At 40.6% G+C, this 26,526-nt stretch overlaps 1 protein-coding gene across 1 annotated transcript in view; it reads right to left on the reverse strand.

Annotated features, from left to right (window-relative positions):
• LOC111140659 (exonuclease 3'-5' domain containing 1) overlaps positions 1-26,526 on the reverse strand; it is a 31,628-nt gene that overhangs the window by 4,387 nt on the left and 715 nt on the right. Inside the window, exons 2-11 of the mRNA XM_022492862.1 lie at positions 25,954-26,138; positions 20,332-20,400; positions 17,028-17,085; positions 16,590-16,711; positions 13,903-13,961; positions 10,489-10,575; positions 7,311-7,415; positions 7,150-7,230; positions 2,325-2,468; positions 1,467-1,658 (exon numbers count right to left, since the gene is read on the reverse strand). Of these exons, the coding sequence (XP_022348570.1) occupies positions 1,467-1,658; positions 2,325-2,468; positions 7,150-7,230; positions 7,311-7,415; positions 10,489-10,575; positions 13,903-13,961; positions 16,590-16,711; positions 17,028-17,085; positions 20,332-20,400; positions 25,954-26,086 (1,050 nt within the window). The 5' untranslated portion in view covers positions 26,087-26,138. The remainder of the gene's footprint in view (positions 1-1,466; positions 1,659-2,324; positions 2,469-7,149; positions 7,231-7,310; positions 7,416-10,488; positions 10,576-13,902; positions 13,962-16,589; positions 16,712-17,027; positions 17,086-20,331; positions 20,401-25,953; positions 26,139-26,526) is intronic.

Here is a 26,526-nt window from a genome sequence, read left to right on the forward strand (position 1 = left end):
TTTATGTATTTATTTGACAGACAGAGATCACAAATAGGCAGAGAGGCACGCAGAGAGAGAGAGAGAGGGGCAAGTAGGTTCCCTGGATCAGAGAGCCCAATGCGGGGTTTGATCCCAAGACCCTGAGATCATGACCTGAGCCGAAGGCAGAGGCTTTAACCCACTGAGCCACCCAGGCGCCCCAATTTTTGTATTTTCATGATACTAATGGGAATGCTTTCAGTGTTCCAAATCAAACATTATGTAGACTTCCTGTTTAAGATATGTTTTATCCTGTATTCCAACTTTAATCAGTAATGTATATAGAATATTATCACATCTTTTCAGCCTTAAAAAATGAAAACAAATTACTAAAAGTTATAAAACTCCTTGGTTTTACAATGATAAATGAAAGATATTTAAATTCTCCAACTGAACAGGGTATATAAGGATTTTTATGTTGCTCTTTTTTTGCTAAACAGTGAGAGCAAAATACAGAAAGGTTACATTCTTTTCAGCGTATATGAGATAATCATAAGACTTTCTTTGTTCTAGGAAAATGGAGAATTTCCTAACACTGTATGATGCTTGCAAGCAGAAATCTGCAACACATTAAAGAGAAGTATAATACATCAAAGCAGGGATCATATAAAAAAATGTTATTATTTTATTTAGGATTTTGCTTCAGTATTCCTAAGTAAGAATGGCTATTAGCAGCAATAGCAGCAGATGCAACTTTTTTGTTGTTTTTTAAACTTTACCTTTAAGCAATCTCTACACCCAACACGGGGCTCAAACTCATGACCCTAAGACCAAGAGTCACATGCTCCACTGACTGAGTCAGCCAGGTGCCCCTAGACGGCAATCTTTTTATGTAAGGGGCCAAACAGCAACTATTTTAGCCACAAATGATCTCTGTTGCCTACCATAAAAAGCCTTCTTTCTGACCTTATGAGAGGCACAAAAGCAGGCTGTGGGCCAGATGTGGCCTTAGGGCAATAGTTTGCCAACTCCAAGTCTATAGTTCCGTTACATTGTGCTGGCTTCTTACACATTGGTAATGAAATCTCAAATTTGTCCATTCTTTGACAAAGTATAACTTAATACTGCAAAGACGTACTTAAGGAGATGAATGGAGCCCAAGCTATAGCTCCTTTAAAGGTTTATGACTGGGGTGCCTGGGTGGCTCAGTGGGTTAAACCTCTGCCTTCAGCTCAGGTCATGGTCTCAGGGTCCTGGGATCAAGCCCTGTATCGGGATCTCTGCTCAGCAGGGAAACTGCTTCCCCCTTTCTCTCTGTCTGCCTCTCTGCCTACTTGTGATCTTTGTCAAATAAATAAGTAAATAAATCTTTAAAAAAAATGTTTATGACCAAGTCAGCCTTGTGGTTTCCCAAAACTGGGAAGAGCGGGTATCACTGTGCCCTCCATGAGCAATGGGGCAAGAATGGAAGTGCTAAAAACACAGTCTCGGATTGCCACACCTACCTCTGTGCCCCCCAGGCGGTCTGCAGACCCTTCTCGGTAAGTGTTCAGGTACCCATCCACAAGGGTGGTTAGGTCAGACATCATCTCATCCAGGAGTACCAGACGAAGGGGTAGTAGATAGGTAGCTTCCAGGGCCAAAATTTTCAGTAAGGAGGGTGAAAGAGGTCGTGTGAACCACACTTCTGGATTTTCCTAGAGATACCCAGACAATTTTCCCTGAATAATAAGCAAAACTTTAAAGATAACCGTTGATCTAAGGGTCGCTTAACTTAAAACACTATTACCATTATTTTCTTCAATGACAGTGTATTTCTGAAAATACACACAAACACACCCCCTTATGTATATATATATTAAGTGTGTTTATGTAGAGGGAAAAGATGGGGTGACAGGGAGGGACTGTGGGAGAGAGAGAGAAAGATCAATCCATCGATCAATCAATCAGGGCTTCTCATTCAAAACTGAAGAGAGTAGATTTAATTACAGGACCAAAACTACAAACAATATGGTCATGATCCAAATGTGCAGGTGAGGCTAGTAGGAGCTAAGGAAAATTTATTCTACTTTGAAAGAAATAATTGGGATGGTTTTGTTCCATCACCTTAAACAACATTCCCAACAAAAACCTTCCCTGGAGGACTGTAAATTTATTTCAGAGTACTTTCTGATAACTAACAAATCTGAATCCTGGCTTTTATCAACTTGGAATCTCAAACTTCCCATTTGAAACAACTAAAATTTTGGCAATGCTCATATGCTTACACAGCTGCTGCCACTTGTCTATGTAATATGCTGATGATCCCACTCACAAAACCCTTGGAAAAATTAATGTCATATGGGACATGCTTCAATACTCACCTGAATCAATTTCTGTCTTTCTTCCAGAAAGGAGAGATATTTAGGGGCTACCTTAAGGTGTCTGATTAAACTCTCCTGTAAAGAACTGATGCAGTTTGGAAGAAAGCCACCTGTTTCCATGGAAAATTGAAGGACATCTGCTACCTGTGGCATAAAAATATAAAACAAAACAAAAACCTGTCTATAGATTACATAGACAGCTATCTCATGGCAGAAATATATTTAGAAAAATGTCTTTAAATACCAATCTCCCTAAGGACCCACATGACAGAAAATGTCATCAGAAAAATTGTTCAGTCAACTAATTCTGAAAAATTAGGAAAGAAAAAAAAATGATCACCCAACTTTAAAGTATCCTCATCCACCTTCTTTTCCACTCCTTTTGTTTGCCTGCCTTATGATTATCTATTACTCCTTAGTACCTTTAGGCAATGGGGAAAGGAAGATAAATTTGAGAATTGTTTGTATTACTTATCAGCAACTCTGGCAAAATTTTGGCAAGGAAAGCTAATACAATTAAGAATTGGGAGGAAAAAAAAAAAGAATTGGAGAGGCACCAGGCTGGCTTAGTTGGTAGAGCATGCAACTCTTAATCTCAGTGTTGTGAGTTTGAGTCCCATGTTGGGTGAAGAGATGACTCAAAAATAATAAGATCTTGGGGCGCCTGGGTGGCTCAGTTGGTTAAGCATCTGCCTTCAGCTCAGGTCATGATCTCAAGTTCCTGGGATCAGCCCCACATGCAGCTCCCTGCTCTGTGGGGAATCTGCTTCTCTTTCTCCCTCTGCCTCTCCCCAATGCTTGCATATGTGCTCGCTTGCTCTCTCTAATACATGAATCTTTAAAAAATTGTGTGGTACATCACTTGGCATCAGGGAAATACAAATCAAAACCACAATGAGATAACACCTCACACCAGTCAGAATGGCTAAAATTAACAAATCAGGAAATGACAGATGCTGGTGAGGATGCGGAGAAAGGGGAACCCTCCTACACTGTTGGTGGGAACGCAAGCTGGTGCAACCACTCTGGAAAACAGCATGGAGGTTCCTCAAAAAGTTGAAAATAGAGCTACCCAATGACCCAGCAATTGCGCTACTGGGTATTTACCCTAAAGATACAAATGTAGTGATCCGAAGGGGCACATGTACCCGAATGTTTATAGCAGCAATGTCCACAATAGCCAAACTATGGAAAGAACCTAGATGTCCATCAACAGATGAATGGATAAAGAAGATATGGTATATATATACAATGGAATACTATGCAGCCATCAAAAGAAACGAAATCTTGCCATTTGCGACGACGTGGATGGAACTAGAGGGTATTATGCTTAGCAAAATAAATCAATCAGAGAAAGACAATTATCATATGATCTCCCTGATATGAGGAAATTGAGAAGCAATGTGGGGGGTTTGGGGGGATAGGAAAAGAATAAATGAAACAAGATGGGATTGGGAGGGAGACAGACCATAAGAGACTCTTAATCTCACAAAACAAACTGAGGGTTGCCAGGGGGAGAGGGGTAGGGAGAGGGTGGTGGGGTTATGGACATTGGGGAAGGTATGTGCTGTGACGTATGTAAACCTGGCGACTCACAGACCTGTACCCCTGGGGCTAATAATACATTATATGTTAATTTAAAAAAATTTGTTTTAAAAATTGTGTGGTAGGCTAAATAGTGGTCCACAGAGATATCCACACCCTAACCCCTGGAACCTATCAACGTTATTTTATATAGCAAACAGACTTTGCAGGAGTGATTAAGACTCTTGAGATAGAAAGATTATCTTGAATTATCTGGGTGGATCCTAAATGTCCCTAAACAAGAGGGAGGCACAGGAAGATTTGGCTACAAGTCACTGGAGGTGATGGGGCATTGGAAGCAGAGACTGTAGTGGTGCATTTTTGTTTTTTTTCTAACAAACAGAAGAACAAATTCTTTATTTGAAAACAAACAATTCAGAATCAACTGAATATCTTTTCTAAAACTTAGAGAGGTTTTTTTTAGGGGATTCTCTCCCAGAAAAAAAAAAAGAAAATTATGTCATTCTCTAAATATGAATACAATTTTTCTCTTACTTGCTCTCTTGCATATCTATTCACACTTCTCTACGCTAATATCATAGTATTATTAAAAAACAAATGTGCTGTCACAACACTTAGGCTTCAGGGCAATCAGTGGGCAATCCTCTCTTACTGGGATCAGTTAAAAAGTTTCAGTAAAAAAGTCGGTACTCTAGAAAACGTTTGTGCCAGCTTTCCTCACTTCCATGCAAAGCTCGAAGTTCTCCCAACTTCTTGCTTCCTTTAGCCATCAATAACCGCTCCTTCTTAACCTACCACCCCCCACTCCACTGTCACTGAGCAAAGACCAACAGGCTTGTAAGCAGAAATTTAAAATGCTTTTCTCATTTCTGTTTTGCCAAAACTCAACTAAAATAAAATAGAATTCTATATACTTATACAGCTATGTATCTCCCTCTAGTTGCTGGCCAGAGCCAAATGTCACTGGGTTTATGTGTGCTTTCTTGGTCCAGCCCACCAAGTGACTACCAGTTTGTGACTGCAAACAGTGGCACATTTTGAAGATGGCAGGAGCCACAAGCCAAAGAATACAGTGACAGCTGAAAAGGCAGAGAAACAGACTTCCCTGAGGGCCTCCATAAGAAAGGAGCCCTGCTGACACCTTCGTGTTAGCGCAGTGAGAATGATTGCAGAGAGTTGACCTCCAGAACTGTAAAAGAGTAAACTTATGTTGTCTTAAGCTACTAAATTTGTGGTGATTTGTTACAACAGCAATAGGAAGCGAGTACACTGTGTTAAAGGGAAAAAACTGGAAAAATTCTCAATTCCTGCTTCTTGTACTATGGAAGTCTGAAAAATAAATACAGAAAGATGTGCTAACATGTTCATATGGAGTCTAATCAAGAAGCCTAATGGTCTCGGGAACAATAAGCAATTCTCTGACATTTTGGAGTAAGCTAGAAATAATCTCTATATAGAGAAAGATCCTGAAAGAAGGCCCAAGGAACATGTCAAAAGAGAAGTAGCATAAAGTTCATTATGGGAAGATATATAGGAGCAAACTTGAACCATATTTAAAAACAATGTTGAGCTTTTCAGAATTTTTGCTCAAAAATAATTGGCTAAGGGTATAGAGATTACTTAAAAATAATAAGAAATAATTAGCTAATTCATTATTTTAACCCCTCTCCAAAGTCTATTTATAGACTTACATATTCAACTTGTCCCCTTTGACTGGCATAAACCTAGAAGACTAGAAGAACATAAAGGAGATATAATGAAAGCTAGTGGTTTTACTATTCTCACAGCCATACCAGAAACTCAGATCAGCTCTAAGAGCAAGTTAGTATACTCTAAGTACTTCTCATTTCTCAAGGATTCTTTAGGGCAGAGAAGAACCATATATAATCAGACTATTTTGGCCCAGAATAGGCTTTTGGGGCATATCTAAGACAACCTGCATCTCTGAGCTAGATGCTAACTAGCTATTAGTCTTAACTGGTACATATGAGCTAAAGGCACAGATGTGACTGTTACCTCACACTAAGTGTCTCATGTCAGACTTCTGAATGACCTGCCAAATTGTTCAAGTTTCTGAATGCTATACAGTACAGAGCTTGCTGCTGCTGCTGCTGCTGCTGCTGCTTCTTTTTTTAAGACTTTACTTATTTATTTTTTAAGTAATCTTTACACCCAATATGGGGCTTGAACTCACGATCCCAAGATCAAGAGTTGCATGCTCTGCTGTTTAAGCTAGTTAGGTACCCTGGAGCTTGCTGCTTTTTTTTTTTTTTTTTTTTAGTTTTTATTTGACAGAGGGAGAGACAGTGAGAAAGGGAACACAAGCAGGGGGAACAGGAGAGGGAGAAGGTGGCTCCCCACTGAGCAGGGAGCCCAGTGTGTGGCTTGATCCCAGGACCCTGGGATCATGACCCAGGCCAAAGGCAGACTTTTAAAGACTGAGCCACCCAGGCACCACCCAGAGCTTGCTTCTTATTTGACAAATTCTGGAGCAAAATTAGAGAAAAATTCTTCAATACTTGTTTTATTTATTTGAGAGAGAGACAGCATGTAAGCAGGAGGAGGGGCAGAGGGAGAGAGATAAGCAGACTCCCCAGTGACACAGGCCTCCATCCCAGGACCCCAAGATCATGATTGGAGCTGACATCAAGAGCCACATGCTCAACCAGCTGAGCCAACCAGCCACGCCCAAAATACTTCTTTTTTTTTTTTAAGATTTTATTTATCTGACACACAGAGAGAGATATATATAGAGAGATCACAAGTAGGCAGAGAGGCAGGCAGAGAGAGAGGGGGAAGCAGGCTCCCCACTGAGCAGAGAACCCGAGTGAGGGTTGATCCCAGGACCCTGAGATCATGACCTGAGCCACCCAGGCGCCCCTTAAGTAACTTTTCTGTAGTGCTTTTATAGTTCACCAAATATTGTCACCTATTGCATAGACATCTTACATGGAGAAGAATGCAGGAATAAGGCACACACACACACACACACACACACAAAGGCTTTCTATAAGAGCTATATACCCTGGGGGCGCCTGGGTGGCTCAGTGGGTTAAGCCACTGCCTTCAGCTCAGGTCATGATCTCGGGGTCCTGGGATCGAGCCCCGCATCGGGCTCTCTGCTCGGCGGGGAGCCTGCTTCCTCCTCTCTCTCTGCCTGCCTCTCTGCCTGCTTGTGATCTCTCTCTGTCAAATAAATAAATAAATAAAATCTTTAAAAAAAAAAAAAAAAAAAAAGAGCTATATACCCTGGACTGAATCATGGTTTCCCTGCTTGTACCTGTGTGTCAAAGACATTATTCAGCAAAATTCCATACTGATGAGAGAGGCAATCAGAAAGCCAACGACAATCGTGGATAACCTAAGGAATCAGAAGACAGAGAGAGTAATTAGAACCTGGTTGCTAATCTTACTATCGAGGAAATCAGCTTACACACTCACCTTCAAAATTCTCTTGTCTTCTAATACCATCTGAAGTCCATTGTTGAAAGCACGACTTCCCAGAAGGAAAATATCAAATAAGTAAACTCGGCTATTTGTGGCCACCTGCAATAGACCATCCAGACACACGTATTATAGGGTAAAAAGGAACTAAGGAAGGGGATCTGCGGTCAAGAAAGATATGTGATAAAATATTTCACATCCTCACTTTTAAAGAAAACAACAGGCATTCAGTGATTCTCAGGGAAAACAAGTTCAAATTGACCTTAAGTAAAGCAAAGAAACTACCATTTGTGATCTTGAGAGAGAGAGAAAGAGCATGAGCAGGAGGAGGGGGAGAGGGAGAGAGAGAATCTCAAGCAGACTCCATGCCAAGTACAGAGCCTGACACAGGGCTCAATCCCACAACCCCAAGATCATGACCTGAGCTGAAATCAAGAGTCAAACGTTTAATCAATTGAGCCACCCATATGCCCCTCACTGTGATTTTTCAAAAGGGCAGAAAGAGACAAGCTGGTGGACTTAGTCTTTTGCTTTTTACACTCCCCAATTTAATGTTTTATAGCTTACCCATGGCATCTTAATACTCCAAGGACTATAGGTTTAAGAGGAATGAAGAGCATTTTGTTGTTAGCAACACAGCATGCTATTTCTCTGAGTCTCATGATATGCATGGTTGCTTTAGGTGTTACATAAAGTTATTCAGAAGAGAAGATCCTGGCTCTCTGGCAGTTTTTTTGTATGTTTGTTTGTTTGTTTGTTTGTTTATCCAAAAGAGAAAAAGAGAGCATGAACACGGGGAGAGGGAGAAGCAGACTCCCCTGTGGAGCAGGGAGCCCGACTTGAGGCTCAATCCCAGGACCCTGGGATCATGACATGAGCCAAAGGCAGTCGCTAACCGACTGAGCCACCCAGGAGCCTCTCTCTAGCAGTTTTATATAGGCAACAAATAAACTGGCACAAATGGTAGGATGTGAGACACCATTTTTTAGTTCAATTTTATACAATCATAAGGATTTTAGACTGTTTCTGATCATAAAATTCACCAAGGTAGTATTATAGCTGGATCATCTACTGAGTCAGGGAATGAAGGCAAAGGGAGATCCTAACAGGTCTAGAGAGCCAGCAACAGGGCAGCGTGATGTCATCTTTGTCATTTCAGGAGCAAGTGTTGATATAGCTGCAATTGCCAGACCTGACATCCGTTCTCAGAACTTTCGTGTTGTTTGCAAGAACAGGACACTTAAAAGAGTCACTCCTTGCTCTTTTTAATAGACACATTAGAAAATTTTGAAAAATAATTCTCTATTAGACTGCAAACTCTGTGAGAGGAGAGATTATGCCAGATTCACCACTGTACATGCACCACCTAGAGCAGAACCAAGCCATGGATGGCTCAGACACTTCTTCAGTGAGCCAATGCATGCCATACAATGCTCCCTTCCATTTTTCATATGCAAACAATGTATAAGGCTCTGATAGTATGCATTCCAATCTATATCCTGCTTTCTTCCACTCATAACTTTGCAAAAAAACCTTTTTTCTACGTTGCACTAGTCATCAATTTTTGACAGCTGCATAAGATCTATCAAATCTACAGTAATGTCTCCTACTGTTACCTACTTAAATGGTTTCTGATTTTTCACCAGAAAATGATGCTAAGATCACTAGGTTCTCACATATTCTTTTTCATATTTTGAATTATTTAGGGTAGACTCCTTGATGTACCCCTGAGAAGTGGGCAGACTGCCAATCCTAACAAAATACATTCTCTCAATAGGTGGAGGTAAGTCCTGACTCAAAGAATAGAAGACCTTGGTTGGGGATTCAGCCTGCCTTCTTTGGCCTTCTTTAAAAACTGATGCTGCTGTTGGGTGCCTGGGTGGCTCACTGATTGGGCAACTGCCTTCGGCTCAGGTCATGATCCTGGAGTCCTGGAATCAAGTTCTGCATCAGGCTCCCAGCTCCACAGGGAGTCTGCTTCTCCCTCTGACCTTCTCCCCTCTCATGCTCTCTCTTTCTCTCTCTCTCTCAAATAAATAAATAAAATCTTTTTAAAAAATTCTTTTAAAAACTAATGCTGCTGAGTTTGATCCGAAGGTGGCTGTCCAGCCTACAGCTATTCAAGGCTCACTACAAACTTTTGACACAATGGGGACCTTCACGTGACGTCTCCCAGGCCTAGGAAAATGAAAATGATGTGGAAGAATCCTGTTGTGGAACGCTACCAACCAGAAGGAAAGATAAATATTTTGCACATAGCGGGGCATGGGTGGCTCAATGGATTAAGCCTCTACCTTCAGCTCAGGTGATGATCCCAGGGTCCTGGGATCAAGCCCTGCATCATGCTCTCTGCTCAGCAGGAAGCCTGCCTCCCCCTCTCTCATCTCTGCCTACTTGTGATCTCTCTCTCTCTCTGTCAAGTAAATAAATAAAATCTTCTAAAAAAAATCTGCACATAAAAAAAATCTTTAGGGTGACTGGGAGGCTCAGTTGGTTAAGCATCTGCCTTAGGCTCAGGTCATGATCCCAGGGTCCTGGTATTCAGCTGCACATCAGGTTCTCTGCTCAGCAGGGAGGCTGTTTCTCCCTCTGCTTCTGCCTGCTGCTCCCCCTGCTTGTGCTTTCTCTCTCACTCGCTCTGTCAAATGAATAACTAAAATCTTTTTTTAAAAAAACTTCATATATTAAGATTTTAATTTGGGGATGCCGGGCAGTCAGTAGAGCATGCAACTCTAGATCTCGGGGTTGTGAGTTCAAGCCCCACACTGGTATAGAGTTTACTTAGACAAATTAAAGATTTTATTTTTTTAAGTAAATTCTACATCCAACATGGGACTTGAACCACAACCCCGAGATCAAGAATGGCACACTCCACTGACTGAGCTAGCTGGCTGCCCCTGAAATTCTTCATATTTCTAAGGTGGGAGAAAAGAGCTGGGAAAGAAGACCTCAAGCAGAGCCTGTGACACAGCAGTGATAATTATAAAAGTGAACCCATGAAGAGGCAAAAGCTCTTTCCTTTTGAAAGGAAAAAACTCAATACTAGAAAAGTGAAAAAAAAATCCAAACAGGTTATAGGATAGTGACATTGAGGTGACATAAAGAAGACAATTAAAATCAATTTGCCAGTGAATCTACAATTATTTCAAAATAAAAAGTTGAAAATATCTTTGACCTGAAGCCAACATAGTTTCCCATGACGACACACATTAGCACCTTCTGCTGCCACACTCAGGACACTCTGCTTCTTGATGTGGAGCATCTGGAGAGAAAAAGGAAGAAGATCTCCAGAAAATAAATGTTGTGATTATGACATCATGGATGGCACAAGTAAAAGGCTAGCAATTAACAAAGTGGATAGTATGCTTTAAACTTACAAAACTCGACTAATCCAAAACACAAGTCAGCTTCTCTTTTTCACACACACACACACACACACAGCACACCAAATATTTCTAATTTCTTTTTTGTTTGTTTGTTTATTAAAGATTTTATTTATTTGACAGAGATCACAAGTCGGCAGAGAGGCAGGCAGAGAGGGGGAAGCAGTCTCCCCGCTGAGCAGAGTCCAACGAAGGGCTCGATCCCAGGACCCTGAGATCATGACCTGAGCCAAAGGCAGAGGCTTGGGCCACTGAACCACACAGGTGCCCCTGAATATTTCTGATTTCTTTTCAGTTTTTGTAAAGTTATAACACAACTGGAAAATAAATCATTCATATCCTAAATGCTGATAAGAGTTGAAAACTCAGATACCTTGTGTTACCGCTAATGCTACAACAAAAGATTTCTCTTTATGACCAGATTCCTCATGTAAGCAACAGTGCCCTAACACAGAACAATTTACTGTACCTGAAAGGAACTCATGTAGTGGCTGAGTCTCACAGTATATACTGTTTAGAATGAGAGAAATAAGAACTCAACAGGTCCCTTAAAGTCTTAGACTCATTAAGTTACTCAAAACTGATATAGTGCTATTCCAGGAACACATGCTGACCCTTTGATTATCTATAATCTTATCCTATTTCAAAACATTATACAATTCTAAAACCCTTAACCCATAATCTGTTAAAATATCTACATAATACAAGAGTCTCTCCATCTTACAGGTAGGTAAATAACTCAAGAAAGAAGGGCATGGTAACTTTCACTAGCACAATATCTTCCTTTAGTGAGCATAGAGGGTTTCTACATTGAGTATTTTCCATCGATGATGAAAAAAACGGGACTGAATTTCAATTCCACCCTCAACCAACAGCAAGAAGGCTGTGGAACTGGGAATAAAACCTGCATTTCTTTGTTGACAAGAATTTCCAACTACCTCTTCAAATTTCCAGTTTCTTATCTCATTTTTTGTTGCTGTCATTGGACCCTTTCAAGAATCTGTTGATATATAAAGAATTCTTACAACACAATTAAAAAGTGGACAAAGGGAGCACCTGGGTGGTTCACCTGATCAAGTGTTTGACTCTTGATCTCACCTCAGGTCTTGATCTCAGGGTCGAGTTCAAGCCTCATGTTGTTGCAGGGTGGGGTAGGCAAAGGAGGAGCACCTGCCTGGCTCAGTTGGTAAAGCATGTGACTCTTTATCTCATGGTTGTGAGTTGAAGGCCCACACTGGGAGTAAAGCCTACTCAAAAATGGGCAAAGGAATAGATATTTCTCCAAAGAAGATATATAAACATCCAAAAACACATGAAAATGTTCAATATTATTAGCCATCAGGGAAATGTAAATAAAAACCACAATGAGATACCACTTCACACTACGAAGATGGCTATAATTAAAATGACAGATGACAACAGTGTTAGAATATGGAGAAATCGGAATCCTTATATCTTGCTAGTGGGGATGTAAAATGGAGTAGCAGCTTTGGAAAACAATGGCCAATCCTTAAAATGTGAAACATAGAGTTATTATATGATCCAGCAATTCCACTTCTAAGCATCTATCCCAGAGAAATGGAAACACATGTGCTAACAAAAACTTGTACATGAATGTTCATAGCAGCCTTATTCATAAAAGCCAAAAAGTAGAAAGAACCCAAAAGGTGAAAGGATAAATGAATTATGGTATATCCAGGGGCGCCTGGGTGGCTCAGTGGGTTAAAGCCTCTGCCTTCGGCTCAGGTCATGATCCCAGGATCCTGGGATCAAGCCCCACATCGGGCTCTCTGCTCTGCGGGGAGCCTGCTTCCCCCTCTCTCTCTGCCTACTTGTGATCTCTATCAAATAAATTTTTAAAAATCTTTAAAAAAAAAAAGGAAAGAAAAATTGATTGTGATGGATGTACAGTTCTGTGAATATGCTAAAATCCAGTGAACCCTACATTTTAAATTGGTGAATTTAATGTTATATGGACTACATCTCTCTTAAGTGGTTAGAGAAAAAAGAATCTGTGGAAAGCTAACTCTCCCTTAAAGAAATTCACCTGTGCATACACAAGCATAAACTCGTATCTACAAAGCTTAATGACTCCTGTGAAATCCATCTGTGAACTGTATCCTAGGCTGAAGAGTTACTGTCACATCTGAAATTCATAAATGACTATAGAGAAATTGCCTAAACAGAGCATGTAGAATGGACTTCTAAAAATGTAAGTAAAAAAATTTCTGACTCTCCTCTAAAACTGCCAATGGCTTTCCAACCTACTCAGGTTAAACTCAAACTCCTTGTAATGTCCAAAAAACCCTACCTGCTCTGCCTCCTGACCACTTCCATTTCCTATCATTCTTCACTGTAGTCCTGCCTCCCTGCTGTTCCTCCATACAAGTTAAGTGTGCTTCAGCCTCAGGGCCTTTGCACTTGCTATTCACGCTTTTCAAAATTTCCTTAGCTGAATATCTATATGGTTAGCTCTATTACTTCTTTCAAATGGCTATTCCAATGTTACTTCTTCACAGAGGTTTTCTCTGTCCACCCTACATAAAATAGGAGCTCCTTGTTACTTTACTTTTCAAACCACAATTTATTTTTCTTCGTAGCACTTATCATCAGTTAATAGACAACTGTTTGTTTATTTTCTTGCAATAAAATGTAAACCCCTTCAGGTGCCTGGCTGGCTCAGTCAGAAGAGCATGCAATTCTTGATCTCGGGGTTGTGAATTCATACCCCACAATGGGTGTAGTGAATACTTAAATCAATCAATCAATCAATCAATCAATCAATCTTGGGGGCCGGGGGAAGTGTTTACATTGGTGGTCAGAACTTCCTGGGTGGCTCAGTGGGTTAAGCCTCTGCCTTCGGCTCAGGTCATGATCTCAGGGTCCTGGGATTGAGCCCCACATTGGGCTCTCTGCTCCGCAGGGAGCCTGCTTCCCCTTCTCTCTGCCTGCCTCTCTGCCTACTTGTGATTTCTCTCTCTGTCAAATAAGTAAACAAAATCTTTAAAAAAAAAAGAACTTTGCCTTTACTATTATTTTATCCTAGACTTCAGAACAATACCTAACATTTATCAGGTCCTCAGATATTTTATTGGGAATTTATTAGGGAAAGCATCAATGGTCTTACAATAAGAGAGAAATTTATGAGATATAAACATGATACCCATATGCAGACAATACTTGGAATGATCAAGGACAATACTTACTGCAGCACCAAACTTCTGCTGGAACTGATCAATGACTGTGTATGTTACCTCCTCTTCCTCTGCAGGAGAATGATGGTAATAGACATATGTGTCTTCTTTGGCAATAGAATAGCCCTCCCACTCATTTTAGCCATCCTCATAAATTTCTCCGCTATTGCAACTTTGTCTAATGTTATTTCACTATCACCTGTGTCAGCCCAACACACAGTGAACACTCCAGCATCCTGTTTCTCAAATGAGAATGAATAAAAGCCCTACCAATGATAATCTTATGAATTAAACTATTTAATCATTTCCTGTGAAAATCCAATAATGTTTCCCTCCTCATAGACTTATGTCTTAAATATTTCAAGACACTTACTTTTCAAAGGATGTTCATAATAAAAAATAATAGTTTAAAATAAATCAGTCCGGGGTGCTTGGGTGGCTCACTTGGTTAAACGTCTGCCTTCGGCTCAGGTCATGATCCTGGGGTCCTGGGATTGAGTCCCAAATCAACTCCCTCCTCAGCCAGGAGCCCTGCTTTTCCCTCTCCCCATGCCTGCTACTCCCCATGCTTATGCACTCTCTCTCTCTCTCTCTCTCTCTGTCAAATAAATAAATAAAATCTTAAAATAAATAAGTAAATCAATCCCGGAGATGGGCCATAGTCCACATTTTTGGAATTCTCTGGGTCCTTAATTATGGTTTTAAATCATGTAATTTAAAAGATTAGAGGTATAGCATAACATATAGTTTCTCTTCATCTCCAACCTCTAAAACTTAGGCGTGGCATAGGCCACAGTCCACATACCTCTTTTTCTCTACCTATACTCACTCTCCTGGTAATCTCATCTAGTCTCAAGGCTGTAAAACTCCATCAGCTAACTCTTACATTTTTATCTCCATCTCAGACCTATCTCCTCCTCTCTAGGCTGACATTCAAACTTCGGAGGACCTAAAGTCTTAATCATCTTCCCAAAACGTGTTCCACTCAGAACTGTTCCCATGCCAGCTGAATTGCACTCCATACTTCAGGCTACTTACACCCAAACCCCTGAAATCACCATGATTCTCCTCTTTCTTTTTTATTTTTTTTCTTTAAGATTTTGTTTATTTATTTGAGACAGAATCACAAGTAGGAAGAGAGGCAGGAAGAGAGAGAGGAGGAAGCAGGCTCCACGCTGAGCAGAGAGCCTGATGCGGGTAATCGATCCCAAGACTCTGGGATCATGACCTAAGCCGAAGGCAGAGGCTTTAACCCACTGAGCCACCCAGGTGCCCCGATTCTCCCCTTTCACATGCACATCTAATACACCAGTAGACTGGGCTGGCTACACCCCAACATACGTTCAGAAGTCCACCACTTTTTACCAACTGTACTGCTACCACTATGGTCCAAGCCACCATATCAGCTCACCTTAAAATTATTTCAATAGCCTAATAGGTATTCATGCTTTTACCTTTCTCCTTCTCTCAGTATCCATACAGTATCTAGACTAACTTTGTTAAAACAGAAGTCAGTTAATGTTACCCTTCTGCTCAAAACTATCCAATAGGAAGTAGAAGTATTCTTTAAAATACCATTGATAACAGTATAAAATATGAAATACTTAGGGATAAACATAGCAAAATATGTATAAGACTTATACACCAAGAACTGCAAAACACTGTTGAGAAATTAAAGATCTCGGGAAGCCTGGGTGGCTCAGCTGGTTGGGTGGCTGCCTTCGGCTCGGGTCACAGTCCCAGGGTCCTGGGATCAAGTCCCACATCGGGCTCCTTGCTCAGCAGGGAGCCTGCTTCTCCCTCTGCCTCTGCCTGCCACTCTGTCTGCCTGTGCTCACTCTCTCTGACAAATAAATAAATAAAATCTTTAAAAAAAAAAAAGAAAAGAAATTAAAGATCTCATAGAGGGATATACTGCATTAACAGATTGGAATACTCAATATTGTTAAGATGCCAACGTTCCCCAAACCGATCTATCGACTCATCGCAATCCCAGTAAAAATACAAGTGGATTTTTTTTCAGAAATTGGCAACCTGATTCTAAAATTCATAGGGAAATGCAAAGAACAAAGAATAACCAAAACAACGCTGAAAAAGAACAAAGTTGGAGAACTAACACTACCAGATTTTAAAGTCTATCATAAATCAACAGTAAGCAAAAACAGTCTAAAAAAACCCAAAAGAAACAGTAAACAGTCTAGTATTGAACATCTACAATGACCTCCATGAAATGCCTATGTCATTTCTTCTCCAACTACCTCTTCTCTTTGCTCCATCTACACTGATCACACTGATCTAGCTATTCCTTCAAGACCCTGGCATGTTCCTATCTCAGGGCCTTTATATTAATTCTTTTATCTGCCTAAAGAACATTTCCCCCACATATCCACACAGCTCAAGCCCTCATCTCCTATAGGCTTTGGCTCAAATGTCACCATTTTTGTGAGGCCTGTCCTGAACACCCTAACATTGTAAAACCACCCTCTTCACACACTTCTCTTCCATTTTTTTCCCCTTAGCATTTGGTGCTAGCATGCTGTATGTGATACTCCTTTATCTTATTTAGTGTCTGTTTCTTGCACTGGAGCTCAGTGAGGGCAGAGACTGCACATATAGAACCTTAACTCAGAGTTATGCCAACTCCAAAGAGTTGTGGACTACAATAGAGACCCTAGACAAGTCAGAGCCCCAGTGCTCACCTGATAGGCTGAACTTGAGGTCACTCAGCAGAGAGGTGGTTGGCGGCTCAGAGGCAGGAGAAAGAGACTCACATATGTTCAGGTCTTCACCTTTATCCATCCTGGTTCTTTCTGTATTTAGACTATGCTTACAAAAAGCAACACTAAGATGAAAATTGTTCTTTGTTGCTGATGCTCATACAGATTTTGCCACATATCAATGGTAAAGAAGCTAGACCTCCATTTCATAGAGGACCCACTCATCCACTGCTTTTACACTGATTTGAAGATATCATCTAAAGATGGAAGAAAATATCCATCTATTTCTTCTCCCTTCTATTACCTCAGACCATTTGAGAAATTGCATAGCTAATGAATTAGAGGTAAGCCTTTCTACCCTAATGTATGCATTTGAGTAAAATCATAATTAAGAAAATTATTCAAATTACTCCACCATACCTGACAGAAGATGCCTTTTCTCTCATCGCACCTTGTTCCACTTCATCCAGCAGTTCCACTGCAAAATAACCAAATGCCTTCCAACAAGAGTTTCCAAGCTGAATGTAGTTAACCACTCTCCTCTCTCCCTCTACCACAGTCTGACTAGGTACTACACACACTAACTTGAAATGAAAATGTTAGTCCATAGAGCCCTTCACTGGCCAACAATAAATAGAGCAGAAGAGCCTATCCAAAGTACTGAAGATGCCTAATACTATGTTCCCACACAGCTTCTCGGGTCTTTCAGCAGGATTAGAAAGATCTCTACATGTTCCAAAGTACCTTGCAGTCAAGCAGATTCATTCTAGAGAGAGATTTTCTTTCCTATTCATTCCCACCATACTGCATTTCCCTTACACCATGTACTGTTTGGGGGTTTCCTCTCAGATCCTTCCCAGATGGGTCTCTTTCACTCTCACAGGCTGGTGCGTTAACAGTTCTGTGACATGAGTTTTGCACAGTGGCAGCACGGTGGCCAATGACATTTATCTGAGGCGCCATTATTGCGAATTGAAACAGTTCAGCGACATGAAAGGCAATAAAAGTTAGACTAGAAATCCCCCCCTAAATATGAAACATTCCACAGATTCTGAAGCCTAACAGGGCCGGGAATGGAGGACAATATTGTTTATCATTAATTCTAAGATGTACATTTTAAACAGCTCTGTAATCAGACATGATTTACAATAAATGCACATGACAGTTTACTTGCCAGTTACTTTTCCTTTCTTGCGATGTGAAAAGTAATAGTGTATTTTATAATTAATGGCATTTTAGACTGAATTAAGAATACTTAGGTAGTACTCAGAGAAGATCTACTCGGGGGCCGTTATGTTTCAAAACATCTCTTTCCCCTGCACTATCAGGGTGTTGGGTCTGGGGCAGAGAAAGTAAAAGTCACTAAAAATATTCAATTTTTAGTCAATTATTATTCTTCATTTTATTTTTTAATTTATTATTGTTTCAAGATTTTATTTAAATTCCAGTTAATATTATTCTTCATTTTAATAATTCTTTTTTTTTTAAGATTTTTTATTTATTTATTTGACAGACAGAGATCACAAGTAGGCAGAGAGGCAGGCAGAGAGAGAGAGAGGGAAGCAGGCTCCCTGCTGAGCAGAGAGCCCGATGCGGGACTCGATCCCAGGACCCTGAGATCATGACCCGAGCCGAAGGCAGTGGCTTAACCCACTGAGCCACCCAGGCGCCCTCATTTTAATAATTCTTATTCAAAGTGTTTTTCAGGGAGAGTGAAAAAATTCTCAATCCATGGCTAACTGAACCACAGGGCAAAGAAGGAGAAGGTTGTCCTTTGAACTAAAAATTATGAACAAAGGCCAAGTCTTGAGAATTTAGAAAGAAATGAAATCCATGTCTACAGTTCACCGAGCTAGTTAAACAGTTAGCCTTCTCTGAAGTTAGGGAGATGGTAGCAGTGATTCCTTTGCTTCTCTTTACAAACCCAACCACAGCCTAGCTCTGATCCAGTGCAAAGGCTAATTTTAAAAAGCAATAAGAATTCCACTATGGGAGTGCCAGGTTGGCTTAGTTGGTACAGCATGGGACTCTGGATCTTGGGGCTGTGGGTTCAAGTCCCAGGTCAGACATGGAGATTACTTTTTTTTTTTTTAAAGGTTTTGTTTGCTTTATTATTTTTTTAAGATTTTATTTCTTTATTTGACAGAAAGAGACAGCCAGAGAGGGAACACAAGCAGGGGAAGTGGGAGGAAGAAGAAGGCTTCCCACTGAGCAGGGAGCCCAATGCAGGGCTAGATCCCAGGACCCTGGGATCATGACCAGAGCCGAAGGCAGACACTCAACAACTGAGCCACCCAGGTGCTTACAAATCTTAAAAAAAAAAAAAAAAAAAAAAAAGTAAGAGTCCTACTACTACCACCACCCCTCACAGCTACTATGAAAAGGTGTTCAAAGGGGTGCCTGGATGGCTCAGTTGGTTGAATGGCTGCCTTCAGCTCAGGTCATGATCCTGGAGTCCCACATCCGGCTCCAGCACTACCCACCCCATGGGGCTCCCTGCTCAGCAAGGAGTCTGCGCTTCTCCCTCTGACCTTCCCCCCTCATGCTTTCTCTCTCAAATAAATAAATAAAATCTTAAAAAAAAAGAAAAAGAAAAAGAAAAGGTGTTCAAGGGACAAAGAGTGTTTACAGTAGCATGCTCTGTGAGAAAGAACCCTTAGATAGCTGTCTGGAACTGTCTGCCTTGAAATAAGTCTGGATTGGCAGTCATTAGTTTGGTGAGAGTTTCATTACTCTATCAATTTTACTTCTCTCACAAAATAATCTTTCAAGTAGCAGTGGTTTCTGGTCTACAAGGGTCCTTTCCTTTCCTCATATCTGCCCTATTGGTTAAGAAATGAACAGCTGTATATGGTCCCAGATCTCCCGCTCTCCCCACTCCTCCCCGCAACACTGACCTTTACTCCTCCTTGGAGGGCTTTCTGCCTTTGAGTTCTTGAAAGTAAGAACAGTTCTTGCTGCCCTTTTCTTTTATCCTATTTGGCTTGTCTGAAGCACACTGACCAGAAGAGCTTCCATATCTACCCTTTCTGGCAAACAGTTGGACCTACTTCTGCTAAGTGGCTTTTGCTGGCCAAAATGAAGAACAGAGCTGCATCTTGCAATTCCAAAATCCAAAAATCTCTGAGAACTAAAAATCGTCTGGACCTCTTTTGGCAACAAAACCCAACTGACATCTATTTATAGTCTTATTTTATTTCATTTAGAGTGATTATCCTCACATTTCCCTATAGAAATGTGTTTTATTACAGTGTTTCCCAGACCTGTTTGAGATGTTCTATAATATAAAGAGTAGATACTGTGTTACATTTCCTAAAAATCTGGATTTCTGAATTCTGACATTTGGCCCCCAGGGTTCAGATAAGGGACTGCGAATGTACTGAATGTACTGTGACTCCATAGTGTTAAAATCAGTTGCTAAGCAAGACCACTCCTTGCTGTTTAGATTCCTAACTGCCCACTGGCTGACTCTTTAGTAGTGAGCACCAGCAGTCCTCACACAGTAAAACCAAGATGATTAAAATTCCCTACCACCATTCTGCTCATAGTACCCATCAAAAAAGTAAGATAAAGGTCATTTCTCAAATATCCAGTCTAAGAGTTCCTAAGAGCAATATTAAAGGCAATACAACATATTTTTGCAAATACTGGAATGAGGCAGAGGAGTGAGTTTACTACTACTACAAATCCCAATACGCACATTCAGGGAACATGCAGCTCTCACCGTTCAGAATCTCATGCCCAAAAAACATCTTCACTCCTGGAACACTTCGACCAGTCTCCACATTCTTCACTGTTATAGAAAATGATTCATTCAGTTAATAAAAAATAGTATTTCCCCCAAATTATAAGAAAATATGCATCTCAAAAGTGCCATATCTGGGGGTGTTGGGGGGACTCAGTCGGTTAAGTGTCCGACTCTTGGTTTCTGCTCAGGTCATGATTCTAGGGTCCTGGGATCAAGCCGTGTGTTGGGCTCTGCACTCAGTACAGAGTCTGCTTGATGATTCTCTCTCTTTCTCTCTCCTCTGGCTCTTGCTCCACTCACTGACTCTCTCTCTCTAAAATAAAGAAATCTTTTTTTAATAAGTGCCATATCTGAGTTTTATAAAAATTCTCAAATTATTTTCCCCGAGAAATGAGGAGTTAATAATAAATTACAAAGCTATAGCCTTGAAACAAGTAGGATAAAGAACAGAGGGAACCCGAGAATGGTCCAAGAGGAATTAAAAGGGCAGGAGCAGTATGGTGAACTTAAACTTCTCCCAAGACTATTCTAAGGCCCTGAGGCTCAGGACTGTTTATTTATTATATTTCTATTGATTTTTATCCCACCTAATTCCAGATAAAATTTTAAGGCAGCTGACTACTTCTAGATTCCACACCCTGTTTTATGCCATGATACATGCTCAAAAATACTGTGAAGGACAATAATTCAAATCCTGGCCCCAATATAGGGCTCTTCTGTGAGTAGATAAGAGAGTTAGGAGAAGTTTAGATGTCGTATCTACAATATAATGTCATTGCTCTAGGTATAAATGTTCCCAGCGGCTGCATATTTCCATATTGCTCAGCGATCCAAAATAATTTTCACCCTCACTGTTCCACTGAATATATTCTTACTAAGGTCAAAACTCAGGGATACCTCGGTGACTCAGCTGGTTAAGCGGCTGCCTTCGGCTTAGGTCATGATCCCAGCATCCTGGGATCGAGTCCCACATCAGGCTCCTTGCTTGGCAGGGAGCCTGCTTCTCCCTCTGCCTCTGCCTGACATTCTTTCTGCCTGTGCTTGCTCTCTCTCTCTCTCTGACAAATAAATAAATAAAATCTTTAATAAAAAATCACAACTGCCTATTTTTTTCTTTTTTTCTTTTTAATGATTTTATTTATTTGACAGAGGGAGAGCGAGAGAGCATGCGTACAAGCAAGGGGAGCAGCAGGCAGAGGGAGAAATAGGCTCCACACTGAGGAGGGAACCCAATGTGGGATTCGATCCCAGGACCCTGGGATCATGACCTGAGCTGAAGGTAGATGCTTAACCAACTAAGCTACCCAGCAACCACCCCCCAACTGCCTATTATAAGTTATAGTCTTATCACCCTTGGCTCCCATGTATCTTTGACAGTACTGTTCTTTCTTTTCTTCTTTGGCTCATAGGATACTTCAAGTTTAGTTCTTTTCCTACTAACTTCCTAGAGCTACCAAACTGAGCACTGAGCACCTCAGAAAGGTTGAATAACTTGGTCAGGGTCACACTGCTAATTAAAGACAGAGTCAAGATTCAAACCCAGGCCTTGGGTATTTAATAGGCAACTCTGAACAATGCTATACTGTCTCCCTCATTTGCTCCTTCCCAACTCTTCAACTGTCTCCACCACCTCTGACATCCTGACCTCCCCTATTTCTTTTCTTTCTTTTTTAATATAAGTAATACCAACACCCAATATGGGGCTCAAACTCATGACCCTGAGATCAAGAGTCACATGTTCTTTGGACTGAGCCAATCAGGACCCCCAACATCCAGATTATTTCTCTTAGCTCCACCCATATTTCCAAATGACTAATACCAGACTTACTGTCAGATCCTCAAACTGAAATCATTATCTTCTCCCAGTAACCAATGAACTTCCTCTTCCCATTTCTATCAATTAATAACAGTACTATATACCTATCTTCTTCTGAGTCATAATCTTCTGAGTCATAAATGTAGTAATGATTTTTCATTGCTATGTATTTATTTAAGAGCATGTGTGTGGGGCTGGGGAGAGGCAGAGGGAGAGAAAAAGAATATTAAGCAGGCTCCATGCTCAGTGTAGAACCCAACTCAGGGCTCAATCTTATGATTGACTAGAGCCAAAATTAAAAGTTGGATGCTTAACTGACTGAGCCACCCAGGCACACTTCTGTTGCTCTTTAATTATCTAATTGATTACTAGGTTACTTATCTTACCTCTTATGTATTTCTAAAGTCTGTCTTCTCTTTTTCCATTCCTTGCTGAGCCTTAGTTCTGACCTTAGTTTCCCTGATTGTCAAAATAGTTCTATCTATGCTCTTTGCCTCTAGGTTCTCCCTACTTCAGTCCTTCCTTCACATTGCTGTCATAGTCAAAATGCTCCCTGCTTTGTTCAAATAGTACATAAAATTAGTAAACAAGTGTAAAGAAAGTATGTTCAACTTCTTTAGGAATATTTTTTAAGCACACCAAGATGAAATATCATTTTTTATCTATAAAACTAGCAAAATTTTAGGAAAGATACACATCAGCATTAAAAACAACAACAACAGGGCGCCTGGGTGGCTCAGTGGGTTAAGCCGCTGCCTTCGGCTCAGGTCATGGTCTCAGAGTCCTGGGATCGAGCCCCGCATCGGGCTCTCTGCTCGGCAGGGAGCCTGCTTCCTCCTCTCTCTCTGCCTGCCTCTCTCCCTGCTTGTGATCTCTCTGTCAAATAAATAAAAAAATAAAATCTTAAAAAAACAACAACAACAACAACAACAACAACAATGTTAGGGGCATCTGGATGGCTCAATCAGTTAAATGTCTGCCCTCAGCTCAGGTCATGATCTCAGGGTCCTGGGATAGAGCTCCACCTCAGCTCTGCAGTGAGCATGGAGCCTGCTTAAGATTCTCTTTCCCTCTGCCCCTCCCCCACCCTCTCACCCCACTCACATGCACTTTCTCTCCCTAAAAAAAAAGAAAAAAAAATTAAAAACATAAAAAGTTTAGACATTAAATGGCATTTCAAGTAACATGAGAAAACGCTTTTTATCATATTAAGCAAAAAAAAAAAAAGATATACCTAACTTATTATGTCAACTATATAAAATCTATGTAATTAAAGATCAGAGAGAAATATACCAAAATATTGCATTTAGACTGAATGCCTTGTTGAACAAGCATGTGTCATATCTTGATTGTTTTCAACTCAATGCCATTTATTCAGGCTAGCACCGTGGTGGTTCCTTGGACTGCCACGGCATCTCTTTAAGGGGATTGACTCAGCTGGGGGGAGTACCCTCCTACCCCTCTTTCCTCTTCCTCCTATCTGTAACTTCTACCAGCTGTCACATAATCTTGAAGTTTGAAGCCATGAAGATGGTAGAGCAGAAAGATGGATAATCCTGGATCTCTGCCAGCTCTGGGGCAATTCACAGCAACCCTGGGAGGCCTTCCTTCTTTTATATGAGAATAAACTCCTACTTTGTTTAAGCCATTGGCCATGAATCTGTTTCCAGCAGCTAAGCATTGTTCCTAACTAACACAGCATTAAAAATTTCAGGCAACAAGTCTGAAAATTTAGATGCCTCCCATTTAAAAATCTTTCAAATCGTGGGGTGTCTTGGTGGCTCAGTCAGTAAACCAAGCAACTCTTGATCTCATGGTCAAGGTCTCTACTAGGCCTAGAGCCTACTTAAAAAAAAATATTTCAAATTCCTCCTCATTGTTCTCAGAAGTGTCCAAATGCTACAATATATTAAGGCCTTCTGATCAGTTCCATACCTACTTCTCCAGCCTTAAGTCTCACCACACCTCCATAAGGAAATTTACTTAGGTTTTCTGAATGAACCAAGTTTTCATGTCTCTACATTTTTTGTATATGGTGCTACTTCTACATAAAACTATGGTTCTCTCAAACTGTCTTGGGGCGCCTGGGTGGCTCAGTCATTAAGCGTCTGTCTGCCTTCTGCTTGGGTCATGATCCCAGGGTCCTGGGATTGAGCCCCACCTCAGGGTCCCTGCTCAGCAGGAAGCCTGCTTCTCCCTCTCCCTCTGCTGCTCCCCTGCTTGTGTTCCCTCTATCACTGTGTCCCTCTCTGTCAAATAAATAAATAAAATCTTTAAACAAACAAACAAAAAAATGTAAATTCTTAGGCCCCACCCCAGACCTTTAGAATCAGAAACTCTTGGAAGGTGGCCCAGCAATCTGTGTTTTTACAAGTGCCCAGGTAATTCTGATACACAGATAAAGTTTGAGAACCACTGGCTTAAAACACTTTCCACTCTTTTCCCATCCAGTTAAATCTTACCTTTGGGATGCCATCCCCACTATCCTAACCCTACCACTCCCAGATCTAAATTAACTGATACTTTGTATTTTCATAGCATCTCATGCATCTCTCTATCAGAGAGGATATCACACTGCATTATACCTTTCTACTTGTTTATCTGTCTCTTTACCAGACTAAGGTTTTTTTTTTTAAGGACAGGGACCATGTTATTCTTACCTGTATCCCTGGTACCTATCACAGTGCCTGTGATACAAAACTACCAATAAATGATTACTGAATGAATTACTATTTCAAAAGTCTGATATAGTCCCACCCTGGTCCACAAAGGTCTATTTTAACTTATAACATGGCTTAACAATAACACTAATCTCTTAAATGTCATTTATATGTTTCAATTATGAACCTGAAATTTATGCCAGGTAAACAACTACCCTAGCAAGTCAATATTCTAGCTGAATCCAATATATATTGGATCTCAAAGGTGAACACATGTAGGAACTAGGAAGGTGGTACACCCAAGAAAGCATGGAAATTCTGAGCTCCTTCCCACAGACCTTGACTTAGGCATCTCTTCCACATGGCTGTTCCTGAGTTGTGGCCCTTATAATGAACAGAACTGAAGCTGGGAGGTACAGAGGCTACCTTGAGACCGTGAGAATAATACATTATTCCTGAAGTGGCAAAAACCACAAGACACCTGGTCCCTCCTGGCATCTTTGAGCCACTGCCCTAGCAGCCTACTTCTGGACTTCCTTTTGCATGACAAAAATAACACCTAGCTGTCTTTGTGAATTTGTCTGTTGAAGCCAAAAGTAATTCTATCAGTAGAGCAGTTATTTTTAACTCCCCAATATGCATATAGTAAGAAATTTAAAAGAAGCACCCAATGAAAAACAATCTATACAATAAAAATTTCCACTATGTCAAAAGTATAAAAATGGGGACAAGGGGTGCCTGGGTGGCTCAGTCGTTAAGCATCTGCCTTTGGCTCTGGTCATGATCTGGGGGCCCTGGAATCAAGTCCTGCAGAGGGAAGCCTGCTTCTCTTTTCCCATTCCCCCTGCTTGCATTCCCTCTCTTGCTGTCTCTCTGTCAAATAAATAATCTTTTTTTTTCTTTTTTTTTCAAATAAATAATCTTAAAAAAAAAAAAAGTGGGACAAACCCGCAGATGCAGCTATGTTTACCGTTAGAGAAAACAGCATTCTAATCTTTCTCTTAACTCTTCCCTAGAATAGAAATGCCTCCCTCTCAGTTGCTAATGAAGCCCCTAGAGTCCTCACCCAAATTTAACTATTAATTTCTTAAAGGAAGAAAATAATGAGAAATAAAATGAGACCTTTCTTCAGGACAACAATCTTGTTAGGATCCACATGCTGGAGAACTCCCTCAAATACGCCAGAAACCAAAGTGAGTTTCACCCTTCTCCACAAAATCTGATTGAGGAAATGATAGTCACTGCTGGGATCCATGCTATTCGATTCCAAAAGCAGTCTTCAAATATCTTCTTTAAGTATCCAAACACTTGAAAATAAAAGAGATCTAGGATTTAAAAAATATTTTAGGGGAATGAGGTTCTTTTCCCTTTCCCCACACTTGGAAGGGACAAGAAAAAGAAAAATATGAGAGTAATTCAGTTTTGTGCATCTTTTTAGATCAATTATGAGAAAAGGACTATTCCAAGCATCACTTCTATTTTGTACATGGGAAACAAAGCTGTAAAACTTCAGGCACTGTAGGTTTGACTTCTTTGTCTATAGAATGGGGCAATACTACCATGCATACCTTAGTTAAATGGAACAAGCAAAACATTTTAGAGGCTTTTAAATAGCACATACATGTATCTTTTTATCACCAACCAAAAGAAGAAGAAGAAGAAGAAGAAGAAGAAGAAGAAGAAGAAGAAGAAGAA

This window comes from Enhydra lutris, unplaced genomic scaffold (assembly GCF_002288905.1).
Source record: "Enhydra lutris kenyoni isolate GAN:26980312 unplaced genomic scaffold, ASM228890v2 scaffoldscaffold4, whole genome shotgun sequence".
NCBI classification, from domain to species: Eukaryota; Metazoa; Chordata; class Mammalia; order Carnivora; family Mustelidae; genus Enhydra; species Enhydra lutris.